At 35.3% G+C, this 16462-nt stretch overlaps 4 protein-coding genes across 4 annotated transcripts; 2 read left to right on the top strand and 2 right to left on the bottom strand.

Moving 5' to 3' along the window:
- Positions 1 to 1402: 1402 nt before the first annotated feature.
- LOC146533289 (uncharacterized) lies at positions 1403 to 4681 on the bottom strand. Its single transcript, XM_085193921.1, has 7 exons — positions 4576 to 4681; positions 3901 to 4017; positions 3246 to 3453; positions 2650 to 2932; positions 2333 to 2421; positions 1893 to 1956; positions 1403 to 1619 (listed from the first exon to the last, which is right to left on the bottom strand). The coding sequence occupies exons 1-7, from the start codon at positions 4679 to 4681 to the stop codon at positions 1476 to 1478; spliced, it is 1011 nt and encodes a 336-aa protein (XP_085050047.1). The 3' UTR covers positions 1403 to 1475.
- Positions 4682 to 8498: 3817 nt separating this feature from the next.
- LOC146533288 (cytochrome c oxidase subunit 4 isoform 1, mitochondrial-like) lies at positions 8499 to 9975 on the bottom strand. Its single transcript, XM_085195240.1, has 4 exons — positions 9802 to 9975; positions 9317 to 9509; positions 8740 to 8870; positions 8499 to 8617 (listed from the first exon to the last, which is right to left on the bottom strand). The coding sequence occupies exons 1-4, from the start codon at positions 9973 to 9975 to the stop codon at positions 8615 to 8617; spliced, it is 501 nt and encodes a 166-aa protein (XP_085051366.1). The 3' UTR covers positions 8499 to 8614.
- A 692-nt stretch (positions 9976 to 10667) lies between these two features.
- Positions 10668 to 14555, top strand: LOC146533287 (uncharacterized). The gene is made up of 7 exons (XM_085195238.1): positions 10668 to 11295; positions 11505 to 11655; positions 11851 to 12139; positions 12532 to 12626; positions 13004 to 13067; positions 13397 to 13543; positions 13782 to 14555. Exons 1-7 carry the CDS (start codon positions 10725 to 10727, stop codon positions 14553 to 14555), a joined length of 2091 nt encoding a protein of 696 aa, XP_085051364.1. The 5' UTR covers positions 10668 to 10724.
- A 374-nt stretch (positions 14556 to 14929) lies between these two features.
- LOC146533286 (uncharacterized) lies at positions 14930 to 16168 on the top strand. Its single transcript, XM_085195237.1, has one exon. The coding sequence runs from the start codon at positions 14930 to 14932 to the stop codon at positions 16166 to 16168; it is 1239 nt and encodes a 412-aa protein (XP_085051363.1).
- The last annotated feature ends 294 nt before the right edge of the window (positions 16169 to 16462 follow it).

The following is a 16462-nucleotide window of genomic DNA, read 5'->3' as shown; positions in this document are numbered from 1 at the left end:
TTACATATAATATACTATTATAATAATAATAATAATAATAATAATAATAAATTTATTTATTTAAGACATTAGTCCACTTGTTAGTAACAATTAAAACTTACCCTATGTTAATACAAACACAAACACACACATATACAAACAAAAAAAACAAAAACTGGCTTCCGTTGAGACTCCTACACTATTGACTGTAGCTGGTAGCAGGAGCATGGAGATTAGCCCAGCGACTAAGCAATGGGGAGTCCCATCGGTCAGCCAACGTGCTCAGGATGGTGTTCGATGCTCCGCGCACTCGCGCCCACAGCGAAGCGCACCGCTTTCTAATAATCGCGGGGAAACAATCGGTACGCGACTCGGCAAACATCAACGACGCGCTACAAAAGCGCGGCAGATCGAACAACATCCTGAAAGCATTATTATATTGAACGCGCAGTGCGCCGTATGTCCCCACAGACTGCACGTGTAGAACGTTTGACAGTAGGCTTTGAAAAGCGTCAGTTTGACCTGTTGGCTACAACGCGCAAATCTGTGAATCAACATGTTACAGCGGACAGACAGCGCCCTACGCTCTCTTTCTATATCCACCGTGTCTGACAAAGTCTCAGTGACCCAGTGACCTAGATATTTAAATCGGTCAACTCTTTTTAACTGAGTGCCAATTTCAAAAAATTATATTTCGGTTATATTCCAATATTTGTTAGCAAGACACAAGAATAATCTTCCCAGTCAAGTGCATAGACATTATATATCAATATTTTCTTATCATTCTCTAGTTTTGTTGTATGATATATAGTGTGATACAAGTGACCATCTTATCTGATGCTAAATAACATAAATACGATTCATTTCTAAGACACAATTTCAAAGACAAATAAGAACACTACATAATGTTGTGAGGCCATCATGGTATAAGTGAAACGAATATCTGATTCAAGACTTACGTTCGCGTAATGGTAGGACAAAGTAATAACTGAATTAAATTATTCTTTTGTTTACCTTCCAAACGCTCTGACGACTAAGCTATACGTTCTCATCAAGCTACGTCGAAGTTCTTATACAAAACGCTATCTATGTTCGCATACTTATCTGTAGGAAGGTTTTTACTAATATGCAAATACACTTCTCTTCTTATTGTAGAAGTATTTTATAAATAGCATATACGCTATCGAAAATAATTTTTAGCTATAATATTAATAATATACCTAATCGTGAAATTTAAACGTAGCTTGATAAGAACGTACCTATTGCTTAGTGGTAAAAAAGCTTGGATGGTTTGCTAGAGCCGCGGTACGTTATGTGTTTTCATTTCCTAGAATATTTTTCTGTCTTTAGTGTGAAATAATACTTTAGTAATAATAAAAAGATTTATAGATCTGTTCAATTTGTAAATTGAACGAGACACATGAAGAATATAAAACGAATCTTTTATGTTTATTAATTATCATGTACACAATTTATTTAATTATTTACATTAAACACTACGTAATAGTTTCCAGCCAAGGCGAGACTGCTCCAACAGAGGAGAACACAGCTGGTTGATCTGGTTTGTCACAGCGTTTTGAAGAGAATGAAAGTATGCCTATTAGCACTCCGTCCATTATCGCTGGACCTCCTGCGTCGTGCTGAAATATCAAAACAAGTATATGACATAGTAGTGTCAGTCTTCGTCCACCAATAATGTCCAAGAGGCACTGGTTCAAACCCTTTTTCGTAGTTTTGATTATTTTTAACTTCACGCACTTCAGTGTGTCACGCACTTGAAAGGGTAGGCAGAGGAAACCTGGGAACCTCGAGTGGGAATCGAGCCCATAACTATACGCGTATACGGTCGCTTCACTCTTTTATTTCTTGGTGTGTAAACGTAATAAGTATTTGTAACATAAGTCCTAACTTACATTGCACACGTTTTTGGCCAACGTTATATATCCCGCGCAGAAGTTATTTCTCGTGACAAGATGTCTGTAAGAAAAAACGTAACGATAAGATAAAAAAAACAAATCTATCTATTGAATCTCTATATAATATTTTTGACATCTTTAAAGTGTTACACTTAGGAAAGAAAAATACTTATTGAGAAAACGTATAACGCTTCTTATTCTAATACGTTTTCTAAATAAGTGAAGGTAAGTATCTCTATATAATTTTCTAAAAGTAATTGCTATCCAATACGCAGTTGTTAGTCAGCACACACGGTAGTTGTGCGTTCAATTTTTACTTTGGTAAATAATTATTTTGTTGGGTCTGACATTCGACATCTTAGTGAAAAGCCGTCGCCTTCTACTTCACAGAGTAGGTGCAGGCAAACTCACGAAGATAATAAATTAGCTGTAGGTACCTTCCATAAACCTCTTGGCAATCAGCGAGATCGTACACCGGGAGAACCAACTTCTGTAGCAATACCTGTCCTCCTAACCCTCCTATGCTCTAAAGATACAGGAAAAAAGAGATAAATAGACAGAAAATATCACACAATGTTACAATTAGAGAAGTAATAAAATGATGATATTTGAGTGTTGTGATGATAAATGAACAATCAATTGAACGGTCTAACAAGGTATTGTGTTCAACCAATTGTTTATTGGTTTCGCACCGCGACGGCCTTTATTAAAAAAAAAGAAATCAACGGAAATAATTAAATGAATTAAAACTTACCAACACTGATCCCCATCCCAAAAACGTAATGTTACTATCAGTCGGCACAATACCGTCAGTAGAATAAGTTATTTTAGTAACTTTCACTTCATCGTTCTCTACTGTAATGTTCTTATGTAGCTTTACCACTGCGAAGTTAAATTCCAAAGTTTCTGGCTTATAGTTGGGATGGAAAGAAATTTCCGTAACACTATACACGTCACCACCCTCAGTGGCGTTTGTGGACCCAACTCGTACTGTCAACATTTTCACATACTCGCGGAAGAATCGGTTGTTGTATTGTCTAGGGATACATAACAGAACAATGTTATTTTTTTCCTTGAGACTGACTGACTTTTTTTACTTTTTTGAGAGACTGTTAGTATCTACTTTGAAGCTATATAAGCTGAAAGGTATTTGCTGTGTTCTAGTGGATAGTATGTTTCGTGACCACAGTTATTAAATTAATTATTAATTCTTTATAAGTCATCAAGAAAGTGGAGAATGCTGCTCACTTTGTTTTTGCTGCCGATGTAAGTTAAAATGTGTAAGCACTTTGTTGGTGAAATTCAGATTAATTTATAAACTCATAAGTTGAGACAAGTAAATAACCTTACAATTGCAAACAATGAGCCGCGGTCAGTACTTTATCAGAGTCGATGATGGCGGCGCCGCACCACAGCTGCTTGTTGACCAGCAATGCCGCCAGGAACGGGTAGTCCTCTATGTAGGCTATCTCATCCGCGTTGTAGATCCGTCTGTAGCGACGATCCAGAGGTGGGTCTATAACAGGTTTGGGCGGTGGAAGTGTAAATTTTGGAAGATCTGGAAGAAAGGTGAAAGTACTTAAACGTAAGCCATAACAATTCTAATTCCTTATATAGAAGTAATCGTGTCTGATAGGTGGCTTACTAATGGGAGTGGTGATATTATTAAACTTTGTTTTTTTTTATTATTTTTACTCCCTATACTACACATAGCAGGGTACGCAGAGGTAAACCGTCCGTTCCCCACTTTCCGCCGATTTCAGGGGGCATTGTGTGTTGAGTGGCGTCCGCTTTGAACACTTAATTTTTATTCCTTTCTTAGTCTTTCGACATTGTGCAATAAAGTAGGTTTCGTTTTTTAAACAGAACACTTTGATCTGGAGGAAATGAAAAGAGCAGGAATTTCGTATTGTACGTAAATAGGTATATATAATGTACCTAACTAAGAAAAAATATAATTTGGTGATCATATTGGTTTGTATCTATTACAGATGTTCACACTTACAAGTAGATTTAGTAACTTTTTTAACAATATCACTTCTTTGAAAAGGTATTTCAATGGGCATTCCCTCGTACTGCCACTCTCTTTTCATGTTCTTACGTCCAATTACTTCACGTTCCACTACAACAAAATTGAATTAAGCAAATGGAGAATGTCAGTAGCGAATTTTCTATTAGGCTGAGTGCGTTGATGTGGGGTAAGGGAGGATTCACACTAAAGTGCCGATCACATTTCATTCTTGGTGGGGTTTCATATGCTTGGATGAGTGCGTCGTGACGGGCTATTGTGAATCCTCCGTAAAAGTTACGTCGCGGTGTTTGGTTACAACACTTGAACCGAACAAGTATTATATTTTGGCATAGAAAATGTCAACGACAGATGTCTGATGTAGAACAATAGCTGCTCAACTAAACCTTAACAGTTATGAATATAATGCATGATTGACGATACTAAAAATAAATAGGTAGCATGAAGTCCGTTTCAAGTACCAAGATGGCATGACTGGCTGGCACTTGCTGGATGGCACTGGTTGGTTGGCAGGGGGTTAGTCATGTTTCAAGTCAGTCAGTTTATGTGATTAGCGTATGCAATCAAACAACCTTCATCTTTATAATACTAAAAGTAGAGATAGTCTTGATGAAATGAAACAAATGCTATTTATGAACAATTTGTACTTACTGTCATCAGACATATTTTTATCTAAGACCTCCTCTTGGTGGGCATTTATAGATGACATTAGAAAAGTGCAAAATACATCAAATACCAGTATTCGTTTGTTAAGCATATTGGGAAACAGAAAATGTTATTCGTTGCAAGTTATAGAATAAAATAGGTATGTGGGTTACAAAATTGAATCTAAATATTTTATGTGTAATAAACACAAGTTTATATTGCAAAACATTATTAGTTTATATGCTTACAGCTATGTGCAAAATATTTAATATTTTTATTACTTTGCTCTGGCGTCGAGGCAAAGTTCGGCGTTGAGTTCCGCTCCTCAACAGGCAATGCTTCTAGAATTCGGCGGAAAGTGGGGAGCGTGGTGTCTTAACACTAGGCTCCCCTGCGTACTTTCCTACATGCGAGATGCTGTGTGAAGCTGGAAATAAAAGAATTCTAACCCATCGCGTTTACAGTTACAACTTTAGTGATTACTTTTACTTACATAATTATATAAAATTATTATTAATTGGATTATTAAACAGTATTGAAACTGCATGGAAGATATATATAATTATACATAATTGTTACTCCTACAAATAAAATAGTTCTCAAAAACTTAAGCATAGGGTTGCAAAATAAAACAATTCAGCATAACAAAGTTTATTACCAAATGAACAGTACAGTCGTCCCAATAGCATTACTTAACCAAAGTTAATAAACAGCTTAAATCAAATATGGTTTAACAATGGGAATAACAGGATATTTGATGATGGGTTCAATTATGGGTTTTATGGGTACGACGATGGGTATTCTCGGTATGGAGATGCCGTGGTTGATAAAGGTGGACCTGGCTTCCACGGGTGCTAGAAGGGCTGGAACAAACGCAATCTTCAGAACGCTTATCGTATGGTTGGACAATATGGAAGAGACTACTAGGGACTATCGTGAGAACCGCTTCATCCGTGCTCTCTTCATACTCCCCTTCACTGCAATGGGAGGGGTTTTGGTGAGTTTAGCGTTTTTTGTACGTTTTTAAATTTTCTAATAGTGAGGCCTTCGTGACGCAGTGGCACAACACGTCACGGCTGTGGGTTTGATACCCACCCTCTCGAGAAAAAGAAAAGTAATTTAACATTTTTAAGAGGAAAATAATCATTCATGATATGTAAGTATTTTAATTTTAAAGCAAATAAATAATATTTAAAAATATAATGAATACCTACTTAAATATATAGTTAGTAATAATGTGTACAATAATTATAATTGTTTAAATTAGTTTCCTCCTCAGAATTGAATTATTTATGTTAATTATGGTTAACAATACGTTAGTATTGTTATATTATGACAATCAATAGAATTAGTTGTACCTAGTCCACCCAGTCCCGACGGCGCCGGGTGAGCGAGCGATAAGCTGATAAGAGCTAGTACTATAGCCACCTGCCAATAAAATAATACTTATATTAAAATTAAGTTCTTTAAAAACAAATATAAACTAATTTTTTAAAATTGAATTTAATAACTTAACACTTTTAAATGAATCCGCAAATATCTTAAATTCCTTTTTATAAGCCTTACTGTATTCCGCATATAGCAGGGTTAGCAAAGGGAACCTAGTGACAAATAATCCGGTGTAACCGGAGAGGAAATGAAAATGACGGATGTCCCCAAGGGGAAATCGAGCCCATAACATCGCGTACATAGCAGGATAGAAAAGAGGGAACCTACCGTTAAAACACTCCATTCCCCGCTCTTATGAAAAATGCCATATAATACTCACAGCGCACTTCATATTAGTTCCAGGTATTCACTGAAATAACTGAAATGATCAGATTTCACTTCAATACCTTTTATAGACTCGCTAAACACTTCACGCTCGGTTGCACGCACATCCTGACAAAACAGTTACTACGTATTATAGACTGATGACCTATTGAGGTACAGCTTTAAGGCACTCCGGCACCAAATACATTTTGAGATTGGGTTTGATGGAGTGGGTGGGCCCAATTGCCCCAATCTCAAAATTTATTTTGTCCTGTTATATGTCTATTAAAATATAGGTACATACAGTTTTCTACTAGACTAAATCAATCATATATGAAAAGCGGAGAACGAAATGATTTAATTCTACTCTGCCGGGTAGATACCCGGAGGGTACGCAGAGAGCTGCGTTCTCTTCTATATTCAGAGTACATCACATAATGGGAGTTTAAAATTAGTTCTAAAATTTACTTCCATAAATTTCTAGTATACTCGTATGATCTAGATTAAATTGAAAAATAAATTAAATTAAATCAGCTTTACGCTGCATCCCGCACACAGCAGGGTAGGCGGAGGGCCTCTTGTCTTACATGGGGTTGTGGGTGGCGGTGATCACTTATCACCAGGTGACTCGTACCCTCGTTTGCTTTGTCCTTTTCATTAGAAACTCCCTAAATTGAAATTATGTCTCTTTAATAGCCTACCTATTAGGTACATATTAAATGTTGCAGTAGTTCCGAATGCGCGTTGTCTGTCAGTCCCTCGGTAACATAAATAGATATTATGTACGTAAACAAATCAAACAAGGATAAACTCATATGAATTTGCCTTTACATTTAAAATTAATGTAAGTTATTATTAAATGCAGCAAATCGTAGTGAGTCATATCGACGATGTAGAACAATATCTATCTAACAGTATTTTTTTAATATTTCAAGAGCAGATTTTTTTTTACATTATAGGATTACAGAACTTATTATACCTTCGTAGCATAGGGGCCCTCACTGTAAAACCACGACGGTTGTGGGTTCGCTTCCTACTCGTATGAATAAGTATTCATTTCCTCGTTCTGCTAACAAGGCAAGTCCGGCGTTGAGTTCTGCCGCTCAGCTCAATACACAATGTATTGAAAATTTGGGCGAAAGCGGGGAACGGAGTGTCGTAACACTAGGTTCCCTCCGTTTACCCTGCTACATGCCGGATATAACGAGCACTTTTATATAGGACTATATCTTAGTTTGCGTGGACTGTAGAACATGAAACGATATAGTAGGTAATAGTTCTATTGGTGTTCGAATATAAACATTCATAGTTAACTGCACATACAGAATGCACGTTGAATAAGGTAAATCAATTTACCTGTTAACATTTAAATGAGCGATAGAGACTTACCACATTATTTATAAAATATAATACTATGATTAATTTCATTTCATTTATATTATTTTTTTTAACTTCATGATATATTCCGCACATAGCGGTAGGTAGATTGAACCCGGGGACCTAGTGTTGAGACACTCCGTTCAAATTAATACGCTTCAATTCCCAACTTTGATGTCAACGCCGCGCTTCAACAGCAGACCGAAGAAATGAAAATATTTAATAACATGTCCCTTTAAGGCACACTCTTGGGCCTCTGTGCTACTACTGGTCTTAAAACATAATTTGATTAACTTAATTTATATTGTGTTGTACTACTTATTTATATTAAGAGATTTGATATATCTACGCCGCTGTGGTGCATTGTGGAATGTGTCAGTCTGTAGGTACATGGAAGACATATAGGGAAGAGGAAGTATAGATTAATGGCGGCATTTTATAACGTACCTAATTGAAACGCTCTCATCTCAGAACCGGCTTAAACGGTTTATATTTTTCATTGTATTTTGGTAAACTTCACCTCATTTTATGCTTATTTTATTTCAATGGCTGAAATGCTTTGTTTTTCTATATAGGAATATATAATATGTTATTTCTAAAATAATGTTATTATTTGAAAAAAAGTAATGCAGATTAGTAAAATAAAAATGAGGTGAGCGACGTCGGCGGCTGGGGGGCGCTGAACAAGTATTTTGCCCTCGCTACTCCAATGGCTCCAATGGTCGCTAGTGTAAAATAAAAGGATATGCGTAAGTTTACAACTTTGCAAGAGAATATTCTCTTAAAAAAACATATAACTACCAAAACATTTATTTATAATAACAAATTTAAAATAAAAACAAACATTGACTAGAGTCAAAGAAAAAAACTTAAATTATTTATCTTATCTTCATCAGCTTTCAAAAGAACGACGTTATTACTGAAACAAAAATTAAGAAGTTTGCAACAGTCAATAATTGTATGACTAGATAAAATATAAATATTTATAGGCGCAAAAAAAAGAAAAAAGCCTGCAAAAAATCTATTTTCCGTAAATTTTACCTTCCAGTTGTCATTGTCGTAGTCCCACTTCGATGAGAGGCCGTCTATGGGATTCACTCGCAGCTCCAACATCCGCCTTAGCTGAGCTTTTTGAGAAGCTTTAGAAAACGAACAAGGCAGCGGTTCGTGGACTGGTAGATACAAACATATTAGAACACATCATTTTCTGTTTTACAACAAGTTAAACATAGTTTTTCAAGTATTTTTCTCATACGTAACTAAGTCAGGGAAATTGATAACTTCGTCCCCCTACTTCTTTTTATTTTCCGCCTATTATCAAAGTAGTTGGTAAGCGTCATGCCGGGTAGGCCATGCCCGTCGCAAATTAAACTGAAGGGTTTTTACTAACAAAAAAATAAGGCAGTTATATTAAAAAACTTTATAAAGAAACATTTGTGTAAAGAAATAAAAATATCTTAGTTCATAATTTTTTTGTAGTTTCATGCTGCACTGCACTATATGCACATAGCATGGTAAACAGAGGAAACTTAGAATCTAGTGTTAAGACACTTCCGTTCTCCATCTACTGCCGAATTCTGTAGGCATTGCGTGTTGATTTGCGGAACTCATATCTTACCATAATAATGGTAGAACATAGCCATCCAGAATGCAAAAGAAGTGATAATGAACACCCATCCAAATATAAACTTCCACTGTCCGGTCGGCGCCTGGAATTCAGCGAACGTTTGACAAAAGGAAGCCCGGTAGAGTGCCTTCTTCTCCTCGCAGCAGAGCATACGCCAATCACACCTTTCTTTCTCACGAAGCGCCTTAATAGTAATAAAACTCGATACAATTAAAGTTTTCTATATACTTAAATTTTTGAAGATCCATTAATTTCTGCGCAGTTTGATAATTAAAGAGAATGCCTGCAGAGCGATGAAAATGAAGAATGTTTGTCAAAGTTCTTTTTGTTGTTGCCAAAGCGTGTGCAGTTGTGGCACGTCTACTGACACTAAACTCGACGGTTGTGTTTCGGCTTGAACCCAGAACAGCCGCGTTTACAATCAACGACGGTTACAAATCTAAATAAACACCTAGGTATAATAATAGAATACAAACGCAAATATCCCTAGTGTTCTCCTTGAACCTCACCGCCGGGAAAGGGAAGTGAGGATCGTCTCTGTAATTAGCCGAGCCGTTCACGCCGTGCCCCACTATGTCCCGACAGCCAATCCTGTTGAACCCGTAGACCGATCGGACCAGTTGGACTCTGGGTATGAAGGGTTTTAACATCTTCGGATGACTCAATAGCATATATTTTTAAAAGTATTTGATTAATGTCACATTGACGTTAATTTTTTTTCTGGAAAATATTTCAAAAAGTATATAATATACAAATATTATAATATTTTATTAATATTTATTGCTTTTGACCACATCAAGATCGATATTGATGCTAAGCATCGATGCGGTCTACTATGGTGACGCAAACATTAATATCCATTCACCGTACTTTTGAAGATTAATGGCAGAGGAAATACAAAACGCCGACAATTTTTAGTCATGACAGTAAAAAATAAAAAAATCAGCTTCACGCTGTATCACACACAGTATGTACACAGTAGGGTAGGCATAGAGGAAACCTAATGTTAAGACACTCCGTTCCTCATTTTCCGCCGATTTTTGGACAGTAAAATTTCAATTTTCATCGCCTCGATAGCGAAATGGGGCAGAAGGAATTACATTTTGCTATTCCAAGGTACACTCTCTGAAATGTACCAAGTAAAAAAACTGATATCGGTAGTCGGCTGTGCAGGCGTCTCTTTGATTAACCTTCTCGCTCACTGGGTATATTTTTTATAAAATGTTGTGCTATTGTGTATACACACAGTGAAATCGATAAAAAATATCACTTGTTTTCTAATATCGTAAATGTCCAATAAAATTGTAAAAATGTCAACTCATATTATGTAGTACCTGTTGTATGTTTCATAATTCTTGTGTATTTTTTTACTGAAGTGAAACCTTTCATCGACAGTCAAATGGTTAAAGCATTTACATTTAGTTGTCTACTCGTCGGTAGCTGCACTATTTTAGTTATTTTCGATTTTGTCCAGTCCCTTCTTGAACTTTCCATTGAAAATAAAAATACTAAAAGCAGTGGAGATATCATCTCTTACACTATAAATAAATTATTTGATATCCTCAAGCTGAAAGAAGAAGACCGTTCAAGTGCAAAAGAATATTCTGATTTACACAAATATTTTGTGTCCACATCGTTACAGTATGAACATAACTTGCAAGACATAGGTAGGCTAATAATAGACTTAAATAAAGAAAGTACTACTACTTTAATCTATTTGAACAATTTTATTGAAAGAAGTGATATTCTTGACAATAAACAAATATTAAATAAGGATGATGAATATGTATTAAAATACATTGATGATTTCTTAAGTAACCTTCAGGAGTTCAAGGACAAGTTTAATATACAAAGAGATTATGATAATTTGAACGATGAGATACTGAAATTTATAATTAAAGATTATGAAGAATTGCAAAATTTTACAAAATCTTATGAAAGTGATTTTTCAGATGAGAACGACTTTTGGGGTAAAATGTAATTTATTTTTATAATTTTAAGAAAAATAAGACAAAGTACGGCGATGAGTTTCGCCACTCAACACGTAATGGATCAGAAATTTGGTGAAATCTGTTGAACGGAGTATTTTAGCACTAGGTTACTTACCCTGCCTTGTGCGGGAAAATGTTAACTGTAAAAAAAAGAAAGATTTTAAATTAATACTTTTTTTTGATTACAGAACAAAGTGGCCGTAGGATATTTCGAGGAGAGAGAAGCAAAATAAGACACTTTCCATTTATGGCGTCGATTCAGCTGTTCAATAACTTTCACTGCGCGGGATCTATTATCAAATCAGATCTCATAGTAACTGCTTCATCGTGCTTGCAATTGTAAAGTTTTAAACATTAATTATTCAAATAAATAATACACAATACAGTTGAGGTTTGAATGCCCATGTCGTAGTTAACTATATTTAGATGACTGGAAAACATTATTTACGAAATATTGATATTTACATTAAAATAAATTAATTTCTATACTACGCTTTTATTTTCGGGAAATGTGTAAAATATTTTCATTTTCAGGGCATGGAATAATCGATTCTTCCGTGAGAATCCGGCCTTCCTTTCTGCGCGAGTTGGCAGCAGCTTTTATAACGCTGGTGGGGAAGTCATACCAATCCTTGAAGTCTATTTCCACCCAGGATATGATCCTAATACTTTAAAAAATAATATCTGTGTCCTTCGCTTGATAAGGCATTTGAAATTTAGGAGGAAGAGCAAAAGTATTAAGAAAATTGATTTTGATAGAAATGAAAATAGCCTGAGTATAAATACTCCCGGTATAACTGTCGTCGGGTGGGGTGCGAAGAAGGTAAATAACACCATTCGACACCATTGTGGAATATATGACGCAAGCGGACGCGGACGCGGTGGTCGATTCAAGTCCAAGGCGGAGGAATTTTATAATTAATAATAATTCTCTTTTTATTCTGGATGTGTGATATGGTAGTATTCTAGAGGATTTTTGGGATTTGCCACTTCACATATATTTTTTTGAACGGGATAAACATTATTAGGCTCTCAACTATAGGCTAGCTAGCTACGCTACGCTAGTACGCTAGGCTATATCAACTTTCTACAATTTTGTTGATAATCGTGAAGATATATCACTTTCTTATTATTCTTTCTATAACGTACTTCAAAGGCATAGAATCATTTCGAATTTGGTAATTTTTTTCACTATTTGTTTTATATATTTCACAGAACAGTCCAATTATTGGTAATCCTTGGGAGAATATAATATCGTATTCTGTGCTAGATATCTACCCTTTAAAGGATTGTCAAGATGTATATTTCAAGTTAGTTGTCCATTTCATTATTATTGATAACATTTGAATCAGAAGACATTCTTACTCGTATCTTTATAAACTCTTTTTAAATACCTTTGTTTCTTTTTCTCCTTCTCTACATATTTAACTTTTTTTTATCCCGCATATAATAGAATAGACAAAAGAAACCTGGGAACTTAGTGTCAAGATACTCCGTTTTCATTAAGAAGCTTCAGTTCTTCACTTTCCGCTGAATTCTGGAGGCATTGTGTGTTGAGTGGCCGTACTTGACACCAGGACTTGAACCCGCAACCTCTCGCGTTTACAGTCACAGTCTTAAAAAACCTTTCGAAAGAACTTAGGTACATTAATGACACTTTGATGATGTTTGTTTTTGTGTATTTTAGAGATTACGTAACAAATAAACATTTCTGCGCTGGCTTTATATCGAGAGGCGGTGGTGCTTGTAATGTAAGTGTTTAAGTATTCATTATTATTATTACTATAATATGTTCTTTCTACAGTTTACTTTTACTACTTTTTGTATTCGGCGGAGAGTTCGGAGCGGTGTGTCTTAATAATAAGCTCCTTCTTCCTACCCTGCTACACGCGGGATACATCGTGAACCTAACAACATACATATTTGCTGGTATTAAGCATATGAATTAAGATTGCGATGAATTCTTTATCAACATCCAACGTCCTATAAAAGTATGTCATCAAGTGTGTCTAAGTATGTCATAGTAAAAGCACTTCCTACAAGTACTAGCTAACAATTTAATATTTTTTTCTAATTTTAGAGAGATGTTGGAGGTCCCGGCATAGTGGGTGGTAAATTAATGGGCGTCATTAGTTTCGGGTCGCCAGTGTGCGGCATGCGAGATGCACCGACGGTGTTCACTAAGTTAGGATATTACGCGGATTGGATTGAACAAATTATGGAACAGGTTACATATATTATAAATCTTTCATATACGTATCTGAATGATAGTTTATATGTATTTAATATAATAATCGATGCATCGTTAGGAATATTGTGATATTTTATCAATCTGCTAAGATTAAGTGCGGCGTTAGGTTTCGCCAACTCAACATTCGATGTCTCTAAATGCTTTATCGTTAAATTCTCTCTGCTTATACCTCAAGATAATGGTAGTATGTGTATAAGCTAATCGTTTGTAACAGGACGTGCCAGTATCCAAGAAGAGGACGACGCTAGAGCCATATAGAGATCCATTTGAGCTTCCTGCTTCCACTTTACGACCGACAACGACCACGTTCAAAATAGAACCAATCACTGGTAAAACTATGACACATATACCGATATATCAAATTGAAAGGCAAAATAAGATTGATGATAACGACTTAAAACAATTTTTGGAAATATTTTTTAACAGTAAAGAAATAGAAGAATATAAAGATATTCTCAAACTAAGTAATAAAAGCCTTCATACATATGAAGACAATATGAAAAAAGATGATTTAGAAAATATTGAAAATGTAACTGAATTTTATGGAGTATCTGAAATGTATACAAAAATTGATAAATTTTCATCAGAACAATCTGATACAGAAAAATATGCGACAGCCGATAATATTTCTGATAGAGACGGTTCTGATGATCTAGTTAAACTTGTGGAGAAGGTGAATTTAGATAAAATTGTTAAAGAAGAAATGGCTAAAACAAAAGTTTCTTCTGAATTGCTACCTAAAAATGAAAGTGTTTTAACACTCCTATACATATCAGACGACGAAAAAAATGCTAACACTAAAGTTATTTCGAAAGAAAATGTAAATAGTGAAGATATTAACGAAGGAATGAGCATCGCTGTTGATAATTTCGAAGATTTGACTAGAGCTAAGAAAGATGATTATATATTACCGGAGAATGACTTATATAGTTTACTGTCCGAAATGATAGGTGAAGAAATGCAGAAGATAAATATTGATGATCTGTAATTTTTTTCATTAAATTATTCATAAAATAGCGTTTATTTTACTTTTATAGAAATAACTTTAAAATGAAGATGATGAAATAATATGATTACAATTTTTTTTGCTATTTTCATAGTATTAAGTTCTACTTTGGGGTAATGCAGGCAGTATTAAATCAATTTTTGTCCTGCAAAAGCGAGCTATTCGCGCAGTCTATACTTAGGCCCTAAAGCTTCGTAAAGGCAAAAAAATTAATATTCAATTAAAAATTAATGGCGGCCGCTAATTTTTTTTTGACCTCAACAAATATATAAAAATAATATCCATATTTATAAACACACAGTGACGTGCGCGCATTGGTCCGAGTCGGTCGTAAAATGTGAAAAGTAAAAAGTAAAATGTCGAAGACGCTCAAGTGTAATGTTTGTCATATCGTGATTGATGAGCTTTTAGCTTATATTCAGAACAAGATCTCGATCGTGGATGAAATGACTTTAGTGCAAATCTGTTCGTCTGCCTTCTCATGCGAACAAATTGAGACGGCTAACAACTTACTCCTGGAGTCGTTACCGACGGATGTGCGTAAAACAGTACGTAAGGGAAAAGGTAAAGAAAATCGTTTGCTATACGATATTATCAATATATTTAAGATAACTGACCCGGATGTATTGCCAATTTTTGTGGCACGGGATTTGGAGAAACTACCCCCTATTACTTTTGATCATTTGGATGTTTCAAAACTATTAAAAGATCTAATGCTAGTACAAGCGGAAATAAAAGCGATTAAATCCTCATATGCTACTCTTGAGCAGCTTGAGGATATAAAGAGAGAATATCTTGACAGAAAGAGGATTTCATCCCCGTTCTCAACGGCTAAAATTAATATGAAACGGGGTGGTTACAGCGACAGTGGCCCAATTGGGTTGTCTTATTTAGATGAAAATATAGCGAATATTGATCAGTTATATTGTGGGATATCATCGCCAACGAATTATTGTTTAAATTATAGTGATTTAAATAAAGAAAAAATAGACGGTAGTCAGACAGAGACACGCCACAACGTATTGCAACAATCGCCCGTACGAGCCGATGCTAGCACCGGCCGTAGGTTGAAACAAAAAACTGTCGATAAGAATGATTCATCCTCGTTGACAAACAAGACGAGCGGTCAGCAATCGAAGATAATAGAAAAGCAAACTTATGCGTCACAGGTTAAGAGCGGTAATGCTAATGGGAGTTGGACTGTTGTACGTAAAAAATCTCAGAAATCGAGAAACCGTTTTATAGGTAAAATAGGAAGCGTATTGGTAGAATCGGAAGAGAAGTTTAGAGCTGCCGAACGTAAAATACCATTATTTATAACAAACGTTCATAAAGACACGTCGGAAAATGATATAATTACCTATATAAAAAGTAAAACAAAGGAAGATGTCAGCTTAGAAAAAATCTTAATCAAACGACATTGTCAATACGATGCATATAAACTTCTTGTATCTCAAAGTATGCTGCCATTATACCTAGATGAAAATCTATGGCCTCATGGAATTATTTTTAGAAAATTTGTGCATTTTAAGCCGAAGAAACCTACTGAAACACCGGTTGCGGTTGAGGTGACGAGCAACAAACAAGTAAACTAATGGATATCGAGTGGAATGGAGAAGCAACTTAAATACTAACTTAGATATTAAGATTTCATTGTTACTAACAAAATGAGTCATGTTACTTGATATATATGAAAATAAATAAATAAATAAAATAAAACGCGCCTAGGCGTCTCTAGTTTGTCTTGATGCGCCGTTAGATCAACACGTAAGAGCATCACCGTTGACTTACAGCAGATTCTAGGAATTTTAATAGTTACGTTTTGAATTTCTTGTCTAAATTAACAATAGTTTAAGGGCGCACTAAAATTTATTGAAGGACGCAGTGGC

The sequence above is a fragment of the Heliconius melpomene genome, chromosome 12, assembly GCF_056956725.1.
Source record: "Heliconius melpomene rosina isolate 202511_hmr_F chromosome 12, ASM5695672v1, whole genome shotgun sequence".
Taxonomy (NCBI): Eukaryota; Metazoa; Arthropoda; class Insecta; order Lepidoptera; family Nymphalidae; genus Heliconius; species Heliconius melpomene.
Note: the sequence above shows the minus strand (reverse complement) of the source record. Positions and strands in the feature narration are given on the sequence as shown.

Bases quoted from the DNA above. Each gene is read 5' to 3' on its own strand.
- LOC146533287 (XM_085195238.1), top strand. From the start codon at position 10,725: ATGGTTAAAGCATTTACATTTAGTTGTCTACTCGTCGGTAGCTGCACT. The intron at 12,140-12,531 runs GTAAATAACACC...TATATTTCACAG, and splicing joins TCGGGTGGGGTGCGAAGAAG to AACAGTCCAATTATTGGTAA. The intron at 12,627-13,003 runs GTTAGTTGTCCA...TGTGTATTTTAG, and splicing joins TGTCAAGATGTATATTTCAA to AGATTACGTAACAAATAAAC.
- LOC146533289 (XM_085193921.1), bottom strand. From the start codon at position 4,681: ATGCTTAACAAACGAATACTGGTATTTGATGTATTTTGCACTTTTCTA. The intron at 2,422-2,649 runs GTAAGTTTTAAT...CTGTATCTTTAG, and splicing joins TGGGATGGGGATCAGTGTTG to AGCATAGGAGGGTTAGGAGG. The intron at 1,620-1,892 runs GTAAGTTAGGAC...TTGATATTTCAG, and splicing joins TGGCCAAAAACGTGTGCAAT to CACGACGCAGGAGGTCCAGC.
- LOC146533286 (XM_085195237.1), top strand. From the start codon at position 14,930: ATGTCGAAGACGCTCAAGTGTAATGTTTGTCATATCGTGATTGATGAG.
- LOC146533288 (XM_085195240.1), bottom strand. From the start codon at position 9,975: ATGTTAAAACCCTTCATACCCAGAGTCCAACTGGTCCGATCGGTCTAC. The intron at 9,510-9,801 runs GTTTGTATTCTA...ATTACTATTAAG, and splicing joins AGAACACTAGGGATATTTGC to GCGCTTCGTGAGAAAGAAAG. The intron at 8,871-9,316 runs GTAAGATATGAG...TGTATCTACCAG, and splicing joins TATGTTCTACCATTATTATG to TCCACGAACCGCTGCCTTGT.